Raw genomic sequence first — 21,639 nt, forward strand, 5'->3', positions numbered from 1 at the left:
CACCTCTGCAAGATAAACTATGGAATCAATGCCTCAGAGATAAGATCAGAGCAAGGTGTCAATTCTTCTTACTGCTATTAGTGGTATTTAAAATATTTTTAGTATCAATAATTAATTTGGTTAATGTTTATTGCTCTATGATAGGATTACCTAGTAAGACCTTTATAAGATTTACTAAGTAATCACTGGTATTTAGAATTTCTTGTATATTTGCTTTCATTAGAATTAGCTTGTATATGTTGAAGTATAAGTAGATTTATTTTACAACCCTTACAATATTGGTTCTACAGCTTCTATGTAGGCATCCAGCTAACAATAGAATCCCCATAGAATTCTGATGGGCTTTCTTTGTTTTTCTCCATCAGGCTTCTGGGTGCTGTCAGAGTAGAGAAAATGGGGCGTGCTGTTTAAATCAAGGAATAAATGGATTGGCAGAATTACCGGAAGGTGATGAGGTCAGTGAATGGCAAAGCTGTTATGAAGTTGTTGAAGATCTGAGCAGCTGCTGACCTAGTCTTTGGAAGAATCAGTGGCTGTCCGAGTTGATGACTTTGACTTTGTCAACATGTTCTCTCTCCCATTCTCACTGTCTCTATGTGTTCCACAAATTCAGCCCAGGAGGAAATTGAGGTGGAGAAAGTAGGGTGAACAGGTACTGTGGTACAGCTGGGTGAGAGGAATGGCTTCTAATCATTCTGTAGCACAGTGTTGTGTTTGTGTTTGATTATTAGTTGACTATTTCAGAATAACTAATAGAATCTTTAACAATTTCCACACAAAGAAACAACTCATGTCTGAGATACTAGATGCTAAACAATGACATGATCTTATCATGTATGTGTACTGCAGTGTCACTCTGTCCTACAAATAGATGCAATTAATGTAACAATTGAAGGCAAAGAATGTATTTTATAAGTCTGTCATAGCCACTTTGTCCCTCATTGCACACATCAGCCCTATCCAATCTCTACTATCTGCAGGAGAGAATTGATCTCTTGGGTCTCTCGATTTTTAAACAATGTTTTCAGTGACCAGTTGCAAAGTGGAGACAGAGTTGAAAGAACAAAGACAGAGAGGTGGCAACTCCAACTCTCTTGATTTCTCTGTGTCCGGTTGCTCCTGCCTGTCTCTTCCCCTGTCCCCAGACTCTAAGGGAATGTGTAGGGATCTGATGAGTGTAGAGGCACACTGACACCTTGAGTTATTAGAGGTCAGGTCTGCATTAGAACCCTTGACTGGCAGCTAGTATTGTGGCTGATTGGCCCCTTTTTGTCTTCTGAATGTCTGTCTGCCTTCTGCCCGGGGGTGGGAAGAGGTCTTGTGGAGCTCATTCTGTCCACAGACTTATCATATAACTAAGCCTGGCCTTGAATTCCTGCCTGTATCCCAAGTGCTGTGAATTTAGGCATGTGCAACCTACCTGGATAGTTTGACCATCTTCCTCCAGTCTATTTCCACAAATAATTTAATGTAGAGGTCCTTGACAATAATATAGTAGTCACCCATTACCTACAGTTCACCTTCCTGCCATCTGAGTCACTTGTGTTCAACCATACTTTGAAAATATAAGTGGGAAATTCTAGAAATAATTTATGTTTCAATATGCATGCCATTATGAATACTATGAGGAACTCTGAGTATTCTCGTCCCAGTCTTTCCTGGAATGTGAACCATCCCTTTGTCCAATGTATCCATAATGTATACATTGCCTGACTATCTGTCACTAAATAGGTGTCACAGGTACAATATTGATTAGCACAGTATTACAGTACCTATGTTCAAATACCATTGCTATACTTAATAATGACACCAAGAACAAGCTTAGTGATGCTATAGTTCAGATATGCCAATGACTAGTTACAGGGTTCTTTTTTTTTTTCAGGGTAAAAGTATGTTTAGTACTAGACTATGTTGCTAAGTTTTGCATTAAGAATGAATAAAGAAAATGTAATGTGTGTTAAAACTGCCTGTAGTTTTGGTTACCAACAGGCATATATGTCCCCTGAGAATAGGGGGAACTACTGTTAACTTCTGTCATTTTCTCTTTTTAAAGACAAGTCCAGAACTCTACTCAGAAGAGGAGTTTCTGCCACTGGACCCAACCCAGGAGCTGATATTTCCCCCAGAGCTGATGGTAAGAAGGGCCATTGCTCACCTAGAAGAGCTCAGGTTCAAATGGCAGAAGGGACCTTTTCAAAAGCTGATGGTGTGGCTGTCAGACCTTATCAGGGACATGTCATGTGCAGCAGACAGTGGTTAATGCAGATATTCTCAGCTTGTCAAGTAGAGAATAATTACCTGTGGGGTACTCAGCTCAGCATGAATGGGACATCTACATTACAGCCCCCAAGACATAGGGGCCACTGAGAAAAGGGAGAGGAAAGAGTGTCGTCTAGACATGACATGGTCACTGCACTCATGAATTCAGGGCCTGCACAAGCTCAAACCCGTCAACATTTAGCATGCAGAGATGAGAAGTACGCGAACCCCCACCCTTACCTGATACAGTGAAAGGCGGCTAGAGAAGGAGGGTCAGTTTTCATCGAGGTTATGACTCTTTGTAGGCTGACCATGACCCAGGCGATGGCCTCATCTGCATGAGTATATGGAGAGCACAAATTGTATTCAGTAGGGAAGGAATATGGAGGGAAGAAAGGGGGACATAAAGTTGGGAGGATGGAAGGTTAATCTTGGAGGATTTAGGGGAAGGAATATAACAAATATATATTATGTTCATATATAAAATTCTCAAAGAACTAATAAAATTTTATAGAGGACAAACTGATGGGCAAATAGGCAACACTTACCCGTCATCCTCACCTCAGAGTCCAGAAAGTGTGGGCCAAGGAAGAGGTGGAGAAGGGAGGGTAGAGCTGCCATGAGGGTTGGAGAATGTAAACACAGCTGGTGATGTATGTTAAAGGTCAGTCAATGCGTTTCAAAGTAGACTTTTTACCCTTCCGCTTATGCTGAAGTTCATGTTTCTGTAGAATGATTTGGCAAAATGAGCAGATTGCTATATTAGTGAACATCAAAATGAGTTCCTGTGAGGTGTTCGAGAGCAAATGGGAGCTTCAGTTTCCAGGTGTAAACTACTGCCAGACTTTATCCTTGAACTCTGACTCTTGGTAAAGCTCTACTTTCAGGTCACAACATTTAGTTTTTAGAAGATATGTGTTTCTTTTCTCTGTTTCAATAAAAATAGAGTGAAAAGATGGGAATTTGGTCACAAGTTCTCTCAAATCCCTGTTGTTTTCAATAGATAATGGCTGAGAAACAGCAACTCAAGACTAGAGTGTTTCGTGGTGATAGAATGACATGGATTTCCCCAGTGACTTTGAAGGAACTTGTGGAAGTTAAATTCAAGCATCCCCAGGCCCCCATTGTCATGGGCAACACCTCTGTGGGTATGCAGACACCCTGGGACATCTTATGAGGGAAACAAGCTTCATGTGTGTTTGTTGTCAGTAGAAAGGTAGAAAACCCAGTATTGTTCAAGAGATGTTCCAGCATTAGAAACTGCCCACCTTATTGGACAGAGGGTGGCCCCATGGTAAGCCAACAACAGGACTAGCCTGTGCCTCACTGAAGTAGAGGGCAGCCCCATGGCAAGTCAGCAGCAGGCTGCCAGCTTCTGGCTTTCCATGTGGGGACAACAGGAGCTCTCATTATGAAACTGCTCTGTCTTTCCTCTCTGGGTGGTGACTGTGACTATAATGTGATTTACTTGAAAGGCAGTTTCAGAGCCTTCTCCTTCCCCACATAGTCTCTTTACTTGGCCTCCAGGACCTTCTCCAAGTGAAATTTAATTGTGCCATGTCACACAAGTTTTAGGGCTACCATTTTCCAAAAGTTGCAGTTTAATCAGTTGCTGTCTCTGCTTGTGTTTTGCAATAATCAGCCCAATAAAAGGAAACAACTTTCAGATGCCCAAAGACATGGGTTTAATCATAATTCCAAATTAGGAGAATAGTTAACATCCTTGTATTCTAATCTTGTGCCTCTCCCACAATCCCTTAGGTCCCGCAGTGAAGTTTAAAGGTGTCTTCCACCCCATCATAATTTCTCCTGACAGAATTGAAGAGCTGTGTGTTATAAGCCAGGACCGTGATGGTGAGTTCTTCTGGTCTTTGTTTCCCTGGAAATGCACTCATTAGGTCACATCTTAGTCTAGCAGACAGACTGGGCAGAGCTATTTCTAGTAAGAGTTCAAATTCTCTTCAGGCAGAGTGGTGAGGACCTGGAGGAAGTCCAAGGAGAATTCTCTAAGTTCCACTAGATGCAGTCTGAGAAGTCCAGTTGTCACTGGGAAACTTTCCTATCTGCAGTATCAGGGAACTCAGTATTCAAGGAGGATCTGTGCCGTGTGTGCAGAACATAAGATGAAGATGAAGGAGGCCTGCTCGCTGCTCTCCATAGCACAGCAGAAGGAGAAGAGTCTGGTATTAAGCACCTGCAGTGCAGCCTTTTTCATTCCTGCAAAGGGATTTGGTTTAATGGCAGTGAGAAGCCGCAGTCATTGTAGTGTGGTTTAGGACAAAGCTCCCCAAACCCAATCCTTGCTGATGAGATCTAGGATCTCTGAGATCTTGGGGACATGACTGAACTGAGTCTCAGTGTTGCCATCTGTGAAGTGAGGCTACTAATATCCTGTGGATTGTTTTAATATGTGGAGTTTTTAAAGCTAGCATAATATGGGATAAACTCAGTATTCATGAAATCTATCCTTTATGACCTACCACCAATGCCACCTTAATTAACCCTCCCACACATCCCTGACTGCCATCACCACACCCACTCCCATCAGCACCGGTATCTCCATCATGATCATCATCACTACCACAGTCAGCACCGTCACCACCATCCTCACCACCATTACTCATAGGCACAATAGTATGGATCCAATATCAAGATTCCCGTGTTAGACCGTCATTGACCACACAGCATTACTCATAAGACTTTATTTCAGGGCTGACCCTCGGTGCTGGCCTCAGCCTGGATCAGGTGAAGGACATTCTGGTTGCTGTGGTCCAGAAACTCCCAGAAGAGAAGACACAGACATACCGTGCCCTCCTGAAGCACCTGAGAACTCTGGCCGGGTCCCAGATCAGGAACATGGCTGTATGTATTTGGCAAGTCAGCTCTGGCATTGGGGTGACTGTAACTGACAGCTCCTATCTGTTCTTTAAACACACAACAGAACAGCTCTGTGGAGCATCACTTTTTCCCTATTTAGGGCTTGTACTTTGTAACTATGTAACAGAGTGAAAGAACCTGCTTTTTAAAGTCTTTAGGGGGCCACATTGTGAGCAGACATCTGGACTCGGATCTGAATCCCCTCCTGGCTGTGGGGAACTGCACCCTCCACTTACTGTCCACAGGTAAACAGCAGTTTCTGCTTGGGGACTCATTAAGCTTCCTTTGTTTCTCTCGCTTCTGGGGAGGCAGGAAGTCCAGTCTGGAAAAGGGCTATTCACTATAACATTACTAATTTCCTTTACCTTTCTAAGGCTTGATCAGTCTGTCCTAAAACTACCAGTCTCTCCATCTGTTTCTTCTTGAGACCTTGAACTATCAGGGGACCAAATTATTGGAGCTGAAACCTGATGCTGTCATTACAAATGTGTTTGCTGTGAAGCTCCCTAGTGGAGGGCCTCACTATCCCTGGGGAGGAGTTGGGGGGGAATTGGAGGGAGGTTTGTGGGGAACATGGGAGGATGGGTGGGTGAGGGAATGGGGGAATGGATATCTAAATATGAGTAGTAATTTCAAAAATTAAATTAAAAAAACAAAAAAAATGTGGTTGCTGTATTCATACCTATCCTGGGATTCTATTGTTTTTTTCCCCTTCCATGGACATGCTTGTGTTGTTAATGTTCAGATGTGAGCTGGTCATTGGCAAAAATAATAAGCTCTGAGAGTCACTGTGCTCCTTTATTGGGGACACTCTCCCTGGCACCAGGGTGTTTGACTCTCATGACATCCAAGCTTTGGGCTTGTACTCTGTTTATCTTCATTGAAAGCTCACTGATCTTTTTCAACTAAATATTTATTGGACCTGCTAAGTTTATGTACTTGACTATTATTTTTGAAATTCAGTGCAAGAATATTCTCTTACTCCAGTTTTTCTAATAATTTTAGGACATTTTTATAATTGGTACTCTACAAATATGTGGAGGCTTTATTTAAAATGTGAGCTAGCTTTCTGTTACATACATCGTGAAACATCAACTCCTAGCATTTAAACTTCTAAGTAATCTTAAGGGGGGTGAGCTAAATTCTGAGTTTCAATTTTAATAAAACACCTTTGAAAAAATTCCTGTCATGAGAAGTAAGGTTGGATGAGAGAATATGAACACAAAAAGCTTTTATGTTTTTTTTCATTGTTCTATTTTGCTATGGCTATAAACTGTTCCTGCCTCCAGTCCATTGACTGAAGGGCTGAACTTCTTTACATGCTGGTGTGGGTGTGGCATACCCAAATAAAATAACACTCAGTGGTACACAAAAGTGCATTGACTTGTTCGGGTATCATAAGATATATTAATATCTACTCTCTCAGGGCAAAGCCCTAGGCTATTGTGAAGAGGCTGTTAAGGTGCCTGTTCTTTAGGAATCTCTGGGTGTTTTTATCTGTAAGCAAGGAGATAAGACAAAAGGAGGGAAGCAGTCTAGGCTGGAAGAAACATCGTAAGATGCTGTCAAAGAAGACCCCCACACACACACATACAAAGCGCGCGCGCGCGCGCACACACACACACACACACACACACACACACACACACACACACACGCACAAGCCAGTAGAATCTTTTCCCAAGTTTGGGAATTTTGTTCAAGAGACTGCAGATTCCAGAGATAGTATCATTTTTCCACAGATGGAGAAAGACAGATCCCGTTAAGTGAGCAGTTTCTCCGCAAGTGTCCTGATGCAGATCTTAAGCCTCAGGAAGTTTTGGTCTCAGTGACCATCCCGTGTTCCCGGAAGGTAAGGATGGCGTTCTTCTCCATTTCCCAGTGCCCCAGCATCAGTTGCTTGAGTGGGCTCCAGACAGACATATGTTTGCAGAGCGGGAAGCTCACTCTAGGAAGTGACAGAGGTCACTCTTCCCTGGAGGACTTGTGCACAGTCACTGTCACTGTGCTGTGGAGTCCCCTGCCACTTCTAGAATTAGGAGATCTTCCTCCCTCTTCCTCTGCCCCAAACTCTAAAAGTTGCTTTTTAACAGATTTTTAAGACGTTCTTTGTCCTTTCTGACTTCTTCCCTAAGTGGTACAGGTCTGCCTAGATCCTGTGGCCTAAAAGAAGCTAAAAAAGACATTAGCAGGGGAATTTGGAGGGGGAAAGCATGGATTTTGGAGTCAGATGCACCGAGGCTTGAGTCCTGGCTTCAAGACCTGAACTAATTTATGAATCACGCCAAGTCCAAGGTTTTTCATTTGTACAATGGAGAATCATGCCTGCCTTGTGAAATGTGACAGTTTAGGGGAGCTGCCCTCCCAAAGAAGCACACACGGAGTAGCTCAAATAATGGAGTTCATTTTCTGGGAAGTCTGAGACTAGAACTCTGATATTGGGGTGTCAGTAGTATTGATGTTTTCCTTTAAGGCCTCGGACCTTGAACATAGATGCCCATCTTCTTTGTCGTGGTCCTTTTCATATCTCTGTCCACTTGTAGTCTTAAAAAGACACAAGCCAGTGGCATTAGGGCCCTAACTATTAACCTCACTTTCACCTTAGCGCTTTGAACACCTTGTCCCAACGAACTGAAGTACTGGGTTTTAAAATCCCAGCATCTGAACTTAGGGGACACTTAGCAGAGCCTATAACAGAAGATGGGCTGAAATCAAATCACCCCTTTGGCATGGAGTGGTCTCTCAGGGGAGTTCCATTTGTGCCTTTTTTCTTCAGTGGGAGTTTGTGTCAGCCTTCAGACAAGCCCAGCGCCACCAGAATGCATTAGCAATTGTCAATTCTGGAATGAGAGTCCTATTTAGAGAAGGAGGTGACATCATTAAAGAGTTATCCATTTTGTATGGCGGTGTTGGTGCAACCACCATTGGTGCTAAGAACTCCTGCCAGAAACTCATTGGAAGGTAAGACATTGTCTTTAGCTTCCAGGTAACAGAACAATCCAATCTGTGGGAAGATGTAATGAAAAGAAGGAAAATACTTAAGCTATCAGAGTTTTATGGATGGAATCCCAACAGGATTTCATAATTATTTTCATGTTGCTTTTGAGCAAATTCAGAAGTGAGCTTTATATAATCTGTGTACATAGTGTGTGTAAGCACACAAGTTTCTGTGTATGCATGTGTGTCTTGTGTGTGTACATGTGTAGAAGTATATGTGTATATGAGAGACAGAGACAGAAAGGGTGTCAGATGCTCATTTCCTGGAGTATAAATTTGCATTCTTTTGTGGGGGAATATTTTACTCTGAAGAAAAACAGATCATGTGATAATCAGTTTCTAACCACCTCTTGTCTTATCTGTGGTAATAATAGCTAATCTTTCTTGGGAACTTATTAGACAAATGAACAGAGAGCAGTGACTCAGCACATGTGTCATAAGCCTTTAATGGGTCAGACTGCCTGGTGCATGTCTTAGTTCAGTCTCCATAACTGCATGAACCCAGACATTCTATTTAACAATATGGAACCTCTGTTTCCTTACCTGTCATTGTGAGACCCTGCAAGGGTTTTGTAAGTGAACATACACAGTGCTAAGGCAGGTGCTGCCATACAGAAATGTCCTAGGAGTAGACGAGGCAGTGAGTGACTCCTGAGCTCAGGACTTCTGATGGGTGAGGATATGGTGAGACCCAATCCAGATGCTTGGAGAGAAGCCAACCAGCCTGAACTTGGTTGCCAGGCTGTAGCCCCTGCTCTCCTGCTCCTGTAAAGACTATAGCTGCCTGCTCATCTGTCAGCTGAACCTGTGAGATGATGAGTCCTGCCTGTGAGTCTCCTCCTCTGCCTCTCACAGGCCCTGGAATGAAGAGATGCTGGATACAGCGTGCAGACTGGTTTTGAATGAAGTCACCCTTCCAGGCTCTGCTCCTGGGGGGAAGGTGGAGTTCAAGAGAACCCTCATCATCAGCTTCCTCTTCAAGTTCTACCTGGAGGTGTCACAGGGTTTGAAGAGGATGGTAAGTGGGACTAGTTGTGTGAACTGTGATGGCTAAAGCAGAAGCCCAAACCCTGCCGAGGAGGTGTGGACTATAATGGATGAAAAACTGGAACACATCCTATTGATGGCTTTCCACAGGGCTGTCTGTGGATGGTGTAAGTTTGAGGAAGAATTGTGAGGAGGGCACAGGCCTGCACAGGGTTTTGCTTAACACCACTCAGTTATTCTGACCTCTCATCTGTCTGGATAACACTGACAAAACCTGTTAATGAGGTGAAAGTATTTTCTCCCACTACTGAAGCTCACCTTCCTACATTTGATTTTCTTGTCTGGGTTAACTCCCCTCCATAAGACGATGGCGGCCACTGCTGTACTGTGAAGCGAGTCATCGCAGGAAAAATGTTTAGTGATTCAGAGGCATGCTGGGGAGAAGTGATATAGTATTTAGTAAGCCAACTGATACACAGGCATTCTTTCCCTGCTCTCCCTTATCACAGGGCTACATTATTGTTGCCTAGAGATAACACAACTGGAAAAACAGTTCTCTGAAAACCATTTTCTGCTTCAGAGGAACTTGGGCCTCATTGTCCTCATTACCCTCATGTTTCAGTCAAGCCAATTAGACTAGAATCCATGACTGGATGCCTTGTATAGAGATCAACACAATAATATTAAATAGGGGTAAGAGTGGGAAGAGGGGAAGAATTTGATCAAAACTCATTATACTGAGTTCTCAAAGAATTAATAAAATTTCATATATTTTATGAATAATAATAAATAATACAGGAGATGTATTTATTAATAATATTCATGAAGATTTTTTAAGGTTGTCCTCTCAGTATAGATGAAAATAAATAAGAACCAATGGGCTGTATCAAATTTTTAGAGGAGTAAGTCAAAATCATATATAAATGATATATTTCTACTAGGTAACCAAAAGTGAAAAAATAAAAGTAATTGTAGACACTCCTAATGAATAGCAAATATAACAGTTCTTTGGTGAATCAGCTGATAGATTTGAACTTCTGCCATTCATGTACCTTCCTCTCTTTGAAAATAATAGCTGTTGTTAACTTTATTTTCTATTAAAATTATTTAATTATAAGAATTAAATAATTATTAAATTATAAAATAATCATAAAGTATATTGTTCAATGTTTCATATAAAGTAGTACACGGCCTACTGTTCTGTTCTCAGAAGACTCCCTCCTGTGTGGTGACAGCCGCTGTATCATCTCTACACTTCTCTGTGCCTGGCAGATGCCACCAGGCACCTTTGGAGATTTTTGCAATATTGGTCATTGGTTCTTACTTTTCCTGCTTTGAGCTTTGTCTTTTCTGATTTATTTGACTTCTGTTTTGTTGTTTATTGATGCATATGACCCTCTGTCCAAACACTTAGGAAAGCAGGTCTGTCTATGTGGACAAGGTTGAGAAAATAGTATTTGGAAAATTGGAAAATTGCTAGTGATTGGAAAATAGTCTCATGAAACAGATGGTGGGAGTCAGTGATGTTCTGATTTCATGTGGTTAACACATCACGTAGAAAGATATGTACCTGTCCTGTAGTCAGGTGATCATTAGATTTCCAGGGCTCTGAAAGGGTGAATGCTTAATCAACTCCAGACTTCAGAGTAGAGATGTTTGCTGGGAATTGTACCAGAATCCTCCCCTAGAACATTCTGGGAGATTTTAAATGTCTACTGTCATTTTCTTCTGCAGGACCCAGGTCACTATCTTAGCCTGGCAGACAGGTATGAGAGTGCTTTAGAAGATCTTCATTCAAAACATTATTGGAGAACATTAACCCACCAGGTTAGTGTGTGTGTGTGTGTGTGTGTGTGTGTGTGTGTGTGTGTGTGTGTGTGTTTAAAATCGAAGATAGCCAGGGTAGTGGTGAAACACGCCTTTAACCCCAGCACTCAAGAGGCAAAGGCAATTTGATCTCTGTGAATTCAAGGCTAGCCTAGCCTGGTTTACAGAGTGAGCTCCAGGACAGCCAAGGCTTGAAAAAGAAATAAACAAACAGACAAACAAACCAAAGAGAGGACTGCAGGGCCTTTGCCTGATGGGGACAAGTTGCCTTCCAGTGTTCATTAATACTTCCCAAGTAGGTTGAGAGTGCAGTTCAGTGGTAGAGTATGGTCAAGGCCCTGAATTTGTTCCCTTGTATGTCAAAAAGAGAAGAAGAGAAGTAACCCAAACCAATTAGAAATCCCCTCCAAAAGAGATACCTGGAAAATCTTAAATAAATAAGCCTGGTTTTGCCTTAAAGACTGCGTATTGTTTTCTTTTGTTTTGCATGGCTTCGGCCCACGGACATAAACAAGCTGTCTGTTGCTCCATGCTTCCTACCCTGACATTGTGGCCAGTTCTGAGCTGGAGCATGAGCTGCTTTGGTTCATTTCAGATAACGAGGACACACCTCTGCTCCCAGGGTCCATGGAAACACAGTGCAGGATATTGCAACAGCTGCTAGTTTGTTTTGTTCCTGTATTGGAATACTTTCCTTTCCAAGTCCTTCCTCTCCATGTGGTTTTCTGCAGATTACATTTAATTGTGAAATCAAACAAGAGTACTAAGAGCTATTTTCCCAGATGTCCTGATGAAGGCTGACTACTAGAGAGTATGGAACTCTCCATAGCTTTGTTTGTTTGTTTCTTTGTTTGTTTGCTTGCTTTTCTAGTCAGGATTTCTCTATGTAGCCCAGGGTGTCCTGGAACTCACTCTATGGAGCAGGTTGAATCCAGAGATTCACCTGCCTCTGTCTCCCAAGTGATAGGATAAAAGCCATGTGCCACCACTGCCTGGCTTTCCCTTAGCTTTCAAATGGAAGTTTCTTGTCATATTTGCTGCTATTTTTAAAAAGCAATGTAAGAGAGAAGGACATCATGTGTCAGAGTTCAAGAGGAGCGGTTTTTGTTTGTTTGTTTGTTTTTTAATGAGGGGCAAAGGATCTTAAAAAACAGGAAAGGGAAGCTGGAGGGAGACTGGACTTAAGGGTCAGAAGCAGCAGGATAGGGAGGAGAGGAAGGGAGGAGAGAGAGACAGGAAGAGAGAGAGAGAGAGAGAGAGAGAGAGAGAGAGAGAGAGAGAGAGAGAGAGAGAGAGAGAGAGAGAGAGAAAAGAGAGAGACAGAGAGAGGAGAGAGAAAAGAGAGAAGAGAGAGAGAGGAGAGAGAGAGAAAAGAGAGAGAGAAAAAAGAGAGAGAGAAAAGAGAGAGAAAAGAGAGAGAAAAGAGAGAGAGACAGAGAGAGGGGAGAGAGAGAAAAGAGAGAAAGAGAAGAGAGAGAGGAGAGAGAGAGAAAAGAGAGAGAGAAAAGAGAGAGACAGAGAGAGAGAGAGGAGAGAGAGAAAAGAGAGAGAAGAGAGAGAGAGAGAGAGAGAGAGAGAGAGAGAGAGAGAGAAAGAGGAGAGGTAGGCAGGGCTCTTTTAAAAGGGAGCATGGTTAATATGCAGAGGTGATGCTCTTAGTGGCTGCAGCTAAGGCAGGCCGGCACAGATGCCCGAATACTAACAATAACATCACAAAAATATAGCAGGGAGACATTCTGTTGGTAAATTGAATAAGATTTAATTCGTGTTAGAGTTTTAAGTCAGGAATGGGAAGAGATTTTAAAACTGCTGTGCATCCGATCTGCTGACAGATTTGTTATAAAACTTACATCATGGCACACTGAACACTGGAGTTGTAGGTCCCTTGAGGTTTTGGGTTCAATATGTTCAAAAAAATTTAAATATTCCAAACTGCTTTGGAAGTGAACATTTTGAAAGTTAAAAACAGCTGCCCTTTTCCCTAGTGTTCTGTGAAATATGACTTATAGAGACCCTTATACCACTTTGGCCATGGATTGCATTTCAGAGAGGAACAAAAGCCATATGATGGACATTCTATCGAAAATTGAAATTCTTCTCAGTGGTTGATCTTGAATGGATTTGCCATGCTGGGTTCTGAGGCAATGTTTGGGGTTCAGTGTATCTCCCACATAGATAAATTTTGTTTTCATTTCCCCAGTGGTCTCAGTTTCTCTATCTGTCTCTCTCTCTCCGTCTCTCACATAAGCTTTCTTGTGAGCATGCACACACACAAGCATCCATCTGACTTCCTAGAGCTATTTCAGCTATCACAAAAAATACTTCTCCCAATTCACTTCCTTGCTTTGGAAGTTCACTTTCATCACCCTCCTCACAAACACAAGGTCATCAAGGGATTGATGATTGGCATTGGGGTCCTTAATAAGGTGGACCCTTGCTTTTTGGCTACTGTTGAGAGGCATAGATGGCATGCTGGGGAACACATGACAGAGCAAACTGTGAATTCTATACCACCAAGTAAGAAAGAGACAAAGGCTATGCTCCCCCAATGAACTATAACCTCTCCTTCTGCCTGATCCCAGAAGCACCCAGCTTAGAACCAAGCCTTTGGGAAATATTCTGCATCCAGACTGTCCCTTCTGGCTTCAGGAGATCACCTGATTGAGGGATTATCCACTTTTACCCACTGTAACTATAACCATGTGTCAGGTCAAGTGTGTTGGCCCCCAGTCTGTTCCAGCTGGCTGGTACTTTGATAAATCAGTTTCCTGATTTATCTCAAGCCTGCAACTTTTGGCTGTTGCAGGCTTGAGAATTTCCTCAGTCCTTTGGCAGACCTAACATAGTAAAGTTTCAGAAGGCTTTCTTCACAGTTGTGAAATGTTCCATTATTTATGGTAAAAGGTGTTAGCATTAATAATAGAAAGCTCCAGGAGCCTTAGAGATCCCTGTGAACACATTCACTCAGTGTCTGAGCCTATATATTACTGAGAACTTTGCTTTTTGGGATGGAAACAGAAAATCTCTGAGAGTTTTCTATAAAAACAAAAATGAGATGTAAGTAATTTTTCACTCAAATAGTAGGCAAGCTGAGAGCCTAATACAATAGGACTTTCGGTACTTTGGGGGAGATTTTTTATCAGAGAAGTCAATGTCTGCCTCTGCAGCACTTGAGAAAACATGCCTGATGATGCCTGATCATCTGTTTTTCTTTTCCTTGCCAGTCAGGTCTCTAAGGAGTGGGAGCGGGGAGCTGTCAGGGAGAAGAGCAGTTGGTGGGATCTGTGGAGCTAGTGGATGTTGGGGCAGCTTCAGATCCCTGCTCAAGCCTGAATCCCCCAGTGTGAATTTGGTTGTGTATGAAAGAGAGACTGAATTCCTTGTGCTTAGGCAAACGGAGTTTCCATTAGAGATATTTGGGATCTGCAGTTCAAAAACTAAGGGAAATAAAAATGTACCCCACTTCCATGTTCCAATGTGATTACCAAATAGTTCTCCCAGGTTCTTTGGAATAGGGAAAATAGTGAGAGTTTTCACACTCAGAAGCGTTCTGGCTTAAGCACAAATTCACATAGCTACTGTCTCATGGGAGACACACATTCTGTGATCTTCCTACTGTGTCTATAGAAATGTAAAAGTTAGACGTCTGTTCTTTATTAAACAGAATGTAGACCCAAAGCAGCTTCCTCAAGACCCAATTGGGCGTCCCGTCATGCACCTTTCTGGTATTAAGCATGCCACCGGTGAGGCCATCTACTGTGATGACATGCCTGCAGTGGACCAGGAGCTTTTCCTGACTTTTGTAACCAGTTCAAGAGCACATGCTAAGATTGTGTAAGTGTCCTCACCCACAGCTAGGAGATTCCCCTAGCTCTGCTCTGTTAGTGGGAAGTACTGGTGTGGAGAGGTAGATGGAGACTTGGTGACACCCACTCTAGAGATGAAATGGGATTGGAACGCAGATTTCCTCACAAATGTCCTGCATCGGGTCACCTTATTCTGCCCCAGCTTTGTCCTGTGCCTGGCTGATAAATGTCAGAGCAGTTACCTCCCAGACTCCTTATTTTCCAACTGCCACATTCTCAGGTCTCAGGGCCTGGCAGCTGCCTTGAGGAGCTGTCTTCTGTGTTTTCCTAGGTCCATAGACCTGTCGGAGGCGCTCAGCCTGCCAGGCGTGGTGGACATCATTACTGCAGATCAACTTCAGGAAGCAAACACCTTCGACACAGAGACATTCCTGGCCACAGATGAGGTATTGCCTTTTTGCTTTCTCTTTGAACAACTTTCCCAGTCAATGGCACCTCCTGTTCTCATAGAGACAGTGTCTAATTTGTGGTAAAAAAAAATTAAAGAATTTAGTATTCTTTGAGCAGCAATTATGAACCACTGATATTCTGATAGGTGTGAATTGAAATTTATTCATTTCCCACTTGAGTGAAGCTGATTGGTTATGTGAGCTGCTTTCAAGGCTGGGGTTGTATGTGACTCAGCTGTTGGATTGCTTGCCTGGTGTGCAGGAAGCCCAGGGATCCATCTGCGCCAGCACCATGTAAACTGTATGTGGTTATGTGTACCTGCAAATCCAATACCTGGTGGGTGGAGGCAGAAGGATTAGAACTTTAGAGTCATCTACCTCAGCTACTTAATGAATCTGGGGCTAGCCTGGTTTACATGACATCTTGCCTTTTTTTTTTAAAGGAAGGCATATGTTCGCATTTTATATTATTAAGATGTAATGTTATGCTGCAAGAAGTGTGAAAGAACAAATGAGCAGAGAGCTGTTCTTGTGATTTGCAAACTTCTCCCACAAGTCTGTCTAGCCTTTACCCCAGGCCCAGTGTGTCCACAGTGCAAGTTCCTAGTTAAGTGTAAAGTCATTCCTCATTTCTTGATCTGAAAGTTATCTCTTCCTGTCTGATTCAATGATTCATTCATCTGCACGGTATATATCCCATGGCATTTTAAATTGAACTCAGCAAAAATGTGTGGGCCCTGTCCTTAAACTTCTTCCACTCCAGAGAAGACATAAGAGACCCAGCCCTTGCTCCTTGTGTGAAGTTCATTTACATGTTGTAGACCTTCTCCTACCTATCATAATTCTTAAAGAGAGAGTTCATACTTGATTTATGTGTATATTTCATGTACTGTTTCCCAGATGGTGGAGACAAGAGGAGCTGTTCTAACATAGGCCAGTTGAAAGTTTCAAGTGATTAACTTTGGCCATGGGATCTCAGGCTACTGCAACACAACAAAGACAGGATTCAGATTCTCTATCTGAGACATGTCAGTCTACTCTCTACCCAAAAGAACATTATAAGTTCAAACAGCCCCAGCTCTAGCTCTCCCTTGAAGAAAACTTGGCCTTCCCAAGTCTGAAGTCGGGGTGAAGATTCTCAAGGCAGGACCCTGTATACTAGCAGAGGCATAGCCTTTAAATGCATATGGTACCTGTCCTCCAATGTCTACCCTAAACAAGCAGAGATCTGTGTCTCTCAGAATGTGAGAGAGGGTCACAGTCAATGGCAGGCACCAATGTGTTGTGTGCCCTGTTCTCTGTGCCGCAGGTACACTGTGTGGGTCATCTTGTCTGTGCAGTGATTGCAGATTCTGAGACGCACGCAAAACAAGCTGCAAAGCGAGTGAAGATTGTCTACCAAGACTTGGAGCCTCTGATCCTAACGATTGAGGTATGAGATCAAGCCTATGGCAGTTCAGGGGCCAAAGAGCAGGTGTGAGTGGCATGTCTGCTGCAGTGCTTCAGCATAGGAACAGGAAAATCTGATGCAGTGGCTTCTAGAGCACAGGGAATCTGTTGGCTCCAAGGGTGAGCATTAGCAATTTCCCAAGAACCTGGCTCTTTCTTCTCTTCTGTGCCACTCACAGCAGTGCTTTCTCCCCTGCGCTCTCAGAGAGGGCAGCTGGAAATCTTGTGTTCTCTGTTCATGTTTGGGAGGAGAGGTACACTATTGTCCTAGTGCTCCAAACATGTCCTGAGACCCAGACTCATTTGTCCACTTCTGTCCCATGTCTGTCTCTGGATTAATGACTGAGGCCATATGAATGGAAGAGTTGTTGTCACAACTGAGATGGGGCTTGGGTAGATTTTTTTTTAAGTGAATGGGCTGTCTAGGGTGTAGAGATCTAACAAAGGTAATACCATGGTTTGGAAGGGGAAAGGTCAGAGTGCTGAGTGGGCAGCCGGGGTAGCACAAGCTGTCCTGTAGCTCTGATTCATAGTGTCTCCTGCTTTGTCAGGAACACAGTGGGAGCTGATAAGATATTCCATACAGCATACTGTAGACACTACTTTACTATTGTTTAATGCACATCTTAAATACCCATGAGACGTGGATCATTTGATGCCTACGGAATTTTAGCAACTGAAAAAAAATGAGTGTTGTATTTCTATCCTAATTTTCATGCAAAAGCTGAAAAGTTATAGAGGTTGTAAGACCTGCCCCATGAAATGATAGCATTCACCTGTATGCATTCCCTTGTTCTTCCAACATGGCCCTTGCATCAATGATAACTAAAGAAGCAAGGCTTCCAGGCTCTACACGGTACCCACTCTCTGAAGTGTGTCCCACACCAGCCCAGTTTTGCCTCTCTCGGAATGGGAGAGAAGAGCCCAGACAGGAACAGATCTGTGGGGTGACTTCCTTGGCAGTAGAGGCCTCCTGTGCCACAGGCACATTGTGTGGCTCATCTTATCTTAAAATGAGGAAACTGTTGGCCAAGATCAGTGTCTCCACTTGACCTTGAGTGTGTCTCCTGTCATGCCTTATTCCTAGGAACATGGTCCTTGGTTCTGAAAATTTTCTATATTATTTTCAAATTAAAATAAAGTCATGTGAAAAAGACAAAAATAAAAAGGTTATACTGTTTTTCTAGCCAGCTTGAAATTCAAACCTTTCCCCTTTTCAGTTTATTTTCTTCTTCCATTTCGTACTGTTCTTGGTTACTTTATATGTTCTTTTTCTGAATATTTTGTTTTTGAGTAATAAATACTTTTGAAAGAAATTATTTGAGTAATGATTCATCAAAATTTTGTTTGTAATCTTTACCAGTGAATAAATATTCACTTTTCTCCTTTTTTGCTTCACAGCCAAATGAAAGTTATGCATAGCACTTTTCCCTTCCTATCTCATCCTAATGGACCCCTAATTCCTTGCAGAAAACACCAGACACTGGCATTGCATGAGAGTCACCTCTCATTTTGAAGTGAGGTCAAACTCTCCTGTGTCACTCAGTCTATGTCATGGAGCTCCACTGAACTCTCAACATACTGCAGTCCTATTACAGCCTTCCTGACAAGGACTGTTTGGGAAATTGGCTGAGTTAACCAAAGAACAATCAGCAACTGGGATTGTGGTACCCAGGCAAGCCTTATGTGAACCTTTGACCCATGACTGGTGGTCCCTGGTGCTCCACTGCCCTGTGGGAATGAAATACTCATGGCCCTGAAGGAGAAGCTTGAGTCTAGCAGGCAGAGCCTGTGGTTCCAGTCATTAGTGGTTGTAGCTGGCATTTACATGACACTTATGCCATCCATGTCTTTTAGGTCTCAATTTACAGTCAGATGTTTGTGTGCCTGCAACAGATGATTCTCTGAGAGGCCTACAGTCACACATAGTGGAGGAATGACCATGGATAGATGGCTCTGTCTGGTTCGGAGTCAGCTAAGTGGCCTTGGCTACATAGAGTGAATTAATCCCAGAGAATCATCTGCCTGGAAAACAATAGCTCCATTCTGGTTCCTGGAGGTATTAGGTATTTTCTGAGCAGGCTCAGTGTCCTTGGACTCCCTGGGCATTTGCATTTGCTTCTTGGAGAATCTCTGAAGCTTGGCTTTCAGCTTAGCCTCCCAAGGCCGATGGGAGAGTGCCTGGATTCCTTCCACAAGGGAAATGCTACCCAGACCTGATCGTTTTACACAGGCCTTGGGACACCCAAGACAGGCTTTCTAACCCAGGATGCCTCAGTTTCTACTCTCTTTTCAGGAAGCTATACAAAACAAGTCCTTCTATGGATCAGAAAGGAAACTGCAGTGTGGGGATATTGATGAAGCATTTAAAACGGTTGATCAAATTCTTGAAGGTAAAACTTCCTTTAAAATGGGGCAGCACAGAAACTTTCTGGTTTCCCTAATTTGACATTCTGCCTTCTAGAAACCATCCCACAGCCTCAGTGGACTTTGCTCCCAGAGTGTAGGTCCCTTATTCACACCTCCTTTCTCTGTGTCACTGGTGGGATCACAAGTTATGTAAGGAACCAAAAACCAGGTTTACTTCTTGTCCAACCCCAGCCTGTTCTGTAACTGTGATTTCCTTCTCATTGTTGTAAGATATTGTCACCAAATACAGAATTCTGAGTTGACTAAAGTACAAAAGTTCTGTACCACTTCCTCTGGTCCCCATGGTTACTGAGGAGAAATAATAGCATGTACTTACAAGTGTTTTTTCTTGCAAAGCAGGCGCTGACCTTTTCTCTGGCTGCTTTCAGAATAAAATTTAGTTTTGTGTTTAGTTTTTTGAAATTGAACCGTGCTGTGTCATGCCAAGGATTTGTTTGTATTTATACAGTTTGGGGGTCACTCAGCTTCTTAAATCTGTGAGTTCATATTTTCTCTAAAGTTTGGGAAATATTCAACCATTACTTCTCAAGTTCTTGATTCCTGTCACACAAAGGTCAGAGTTCTTTTACTTTGTCACATGGTTTGTGAGACTCCCCTTGTTTTCTAGTCTTTTCATTACATTTTTTGATTCCTGTGTTTGTCTGAAGGGATTCTGTCTTCCTAGGCTTCTCTCTTTAGGGTCCTTTGGCTTTCATGAGGCTGTTTGCTTTTCCACAGCTTCAAAGTTAATTATGTAACCAGCAGACAGACATCTTTTGATGTCCTCTTGGATGCTGAGAAACAAAGGGAAAGTGAGAAACACCTGTCTTCTCAAGCTGATAGCACCTAACTGACAAGAAGCAGTTAGGATACAGTATTGGAAAAGAAGTGGCAAGGCACTAAACCCGCTCAGTCAAAAGGAACACCAGTGGAGGAATTAGGAGAAAGGAGACTGTGGTGAGGGCCAGAATCACCCAGGAAATCCTACAAATAAGAAGTCTTACCTTTCCTTTGTACTGGGAGTGAGGTTTTACTTTGCTTGTGGGTGTTTTGGGATTTCTGGCTTCTCCAGACCAACACTGGCACACATGAGGTGCATGATGGCTGTTACTCTGAAAGCCACCTGCTAATGGGATCCTTTACTTGTATCCTAAAGTCCTTATTTACTTTGCTTTTTCTCTCTACCCTTTAGGAACTTCTGTCAGTTAGGAGACAGAAAGACAGACAGACAGACAGAGAGAGAGAGAGAGAGAGAGAGAGAGAGAGAGAGAGAGAGAGAGTGAAAGAGAGAAAGAGAGAGGGAGAGAGAGGGAGAGAGAGGGGGGAAAGGGAATATAGAATGGTAGAATGGATTTATTTGGGACAATAAACAAGAAATACAACGCAATATGGAGATTCATACTGAGAAGGATGCCCTATTTTCTAGAGAACAAAAGGAAAGTCAGGATTTGTTGGCAATATCACTAGCAGGACACACATACATTCTTATTGGCCTGTGTCACTATTTGGTAAATAAGAATTAGAATAAGGGACTTACAGTTAGGTCTCATTTTGGGTTGGGCTTGGGGGATGGCTCTGGAATACATATACACAGTGAGTGTTTTCCTCAATGGCCTCTTGATGCCATTTTTGTTGGATATGACATCAATGACTCCATTTTGCACAATTAACCACCATACTTCTTAAATCCCTTTACATTTAATGTTCAGATGACTAGATGTATTTAGTGGAAGCAATGGGGGAGGTCACACAATATGCCATCTCATCTTGGAACTAGAAGTCTCTTGTCACAGAATTTTCACTCTAGAAACTCAGATCTCCTTCCGTAGGGCTCTAGCTATACACGCTGACAGCCAAGCGGGTCCCCTCTACCCCTCTGCTTTCAACCTGAAAGCTGAATGTCTGTGTTTGTCACCTTCACTGTGTGGCTTCTCTGTCTATAGCTCACTTGGTGGAGTTTCTGTGTCATGAGACCATAGGAGTGGGTGGGAGAGACTTCCTGTTTTTTTCTGTCAGCCTGTAACTTCTAAGTATTTTCCTGTACCAGGTGAAATACATATAGGCGGTCAGGAACATTTTTATATGGAAACCCAAAGCATGCTTGTTGTCCCCAAGGGAGAGGATGGAGAAATTGATGTCTACGTGTCCACACAGTTTCCCAGATACATCCAGGTAACCTAGGGTCATTGTGGGTGGAGGATACGGCTAAGTGGCTTGTGCCAGCAAAATGTACTAAGAACAATTACAGGCAAAGCAACATATTAAGTATTAACAGACAAATAAAGTTGGATATAACAGCCATATACTTTCCTAACTACAAGAGGGTTTTTGTTAAAGTAGAAAGAGGTCTTTGTGGATCCATAGCTTTAAAATCAGTTATGCAACCAGCAGGCATCTTTTGATGTCCTCTTGGATGCTAAAAACAAAGGGAAATGATAGCACCTAATTGACAAGAAGCAGTTAGGATACAGTATTGGAAAAGAAGTGGCAAGGCAGTAAACCCGCTAAGTCAAAAAGAACATAATGGAGGATTTAAGAGAAAGGAGAGTGTGGTGAGGGCCAGAATCACCCAGGAAATC

General features: G+C 42.7%; 1 protein-coding gene across 1 annotated transcript in view; it reads left to right on the plus strand.

Annotated features, from left to right (window-relative positions):
- The window catches only part of LOC113830655 (aldehyde oxidase 1), a 64,324-nt gene that overhangs the window by 12,489 nt on the left and 30,196 nt on the right, over positions 1-21,639 (plus strand). The window contains exons 7-21 of the mRNA XM_027396932.2: positions 366-455; positions 2,054-2,134; positions 3,263-3,407; positions 4,021-4,113; positions 4,970-5,121; positions 5,288-5,381; positions 6,879-6,988; positions 7,913-8,097; positions 8,989-9,151; positions 10,855-10,947; positions 14,612-14,781; positions 15,085-15,199; positions 16,512-16,634; positions 18,948-19,044; positions 21,108-21,232. Coding sequence (XP_027252733.1) covers positions 366-455; positions 2,054-2,134; positions 3,263-3,407; positions 4,021-4,113; positions 4,970-5,121; positions 5,288-5,381; positions 6,879-6,988; positions 7,913-8,097; positions 8,989-9,151; positions 10,855-10,947; positions 14,612-14,781; positions 15,085-15,199; positions 16,512-16,634; positions 18,948-19,044; positions 21,108-21,232 — 1,836 coding nt within the window. The remainder of the gene's footprint in view (positions 1-365; positions 456-2,053; positions 2,135-3,262; positions 3,408-4,020; positions 4,114-4,969; positions 5,122-5,287; positions 5,382-6,878; positions 6,989-7,912; positions 8,098-8,988; positions 9,152-10,854; positions 10,948-14,611; positions 14,782-15,084; positions 15,200-16,511; positions 16,635-18,947; positions 19,045-21,107; positions 21,233-21,639) is intronic.

The sequence above is a fragment of the Cricetulus griseus genome, chromosome 2, assembly GCF_003668045.3.
Source record: "Cricetulus griseus strain 17A/GY chromosome 2, alternate assembly CriGri-PICRH-1.0, whole genome shotgun sequence".
In the NCBI taxonomy this organism is placed as follows: domain Eukaryota; kingdom Metazoa; phylum Chordata; class Mammalia; order Rodentia; family Cricetidae; genus Cricetulus; species Cricetulus griseus.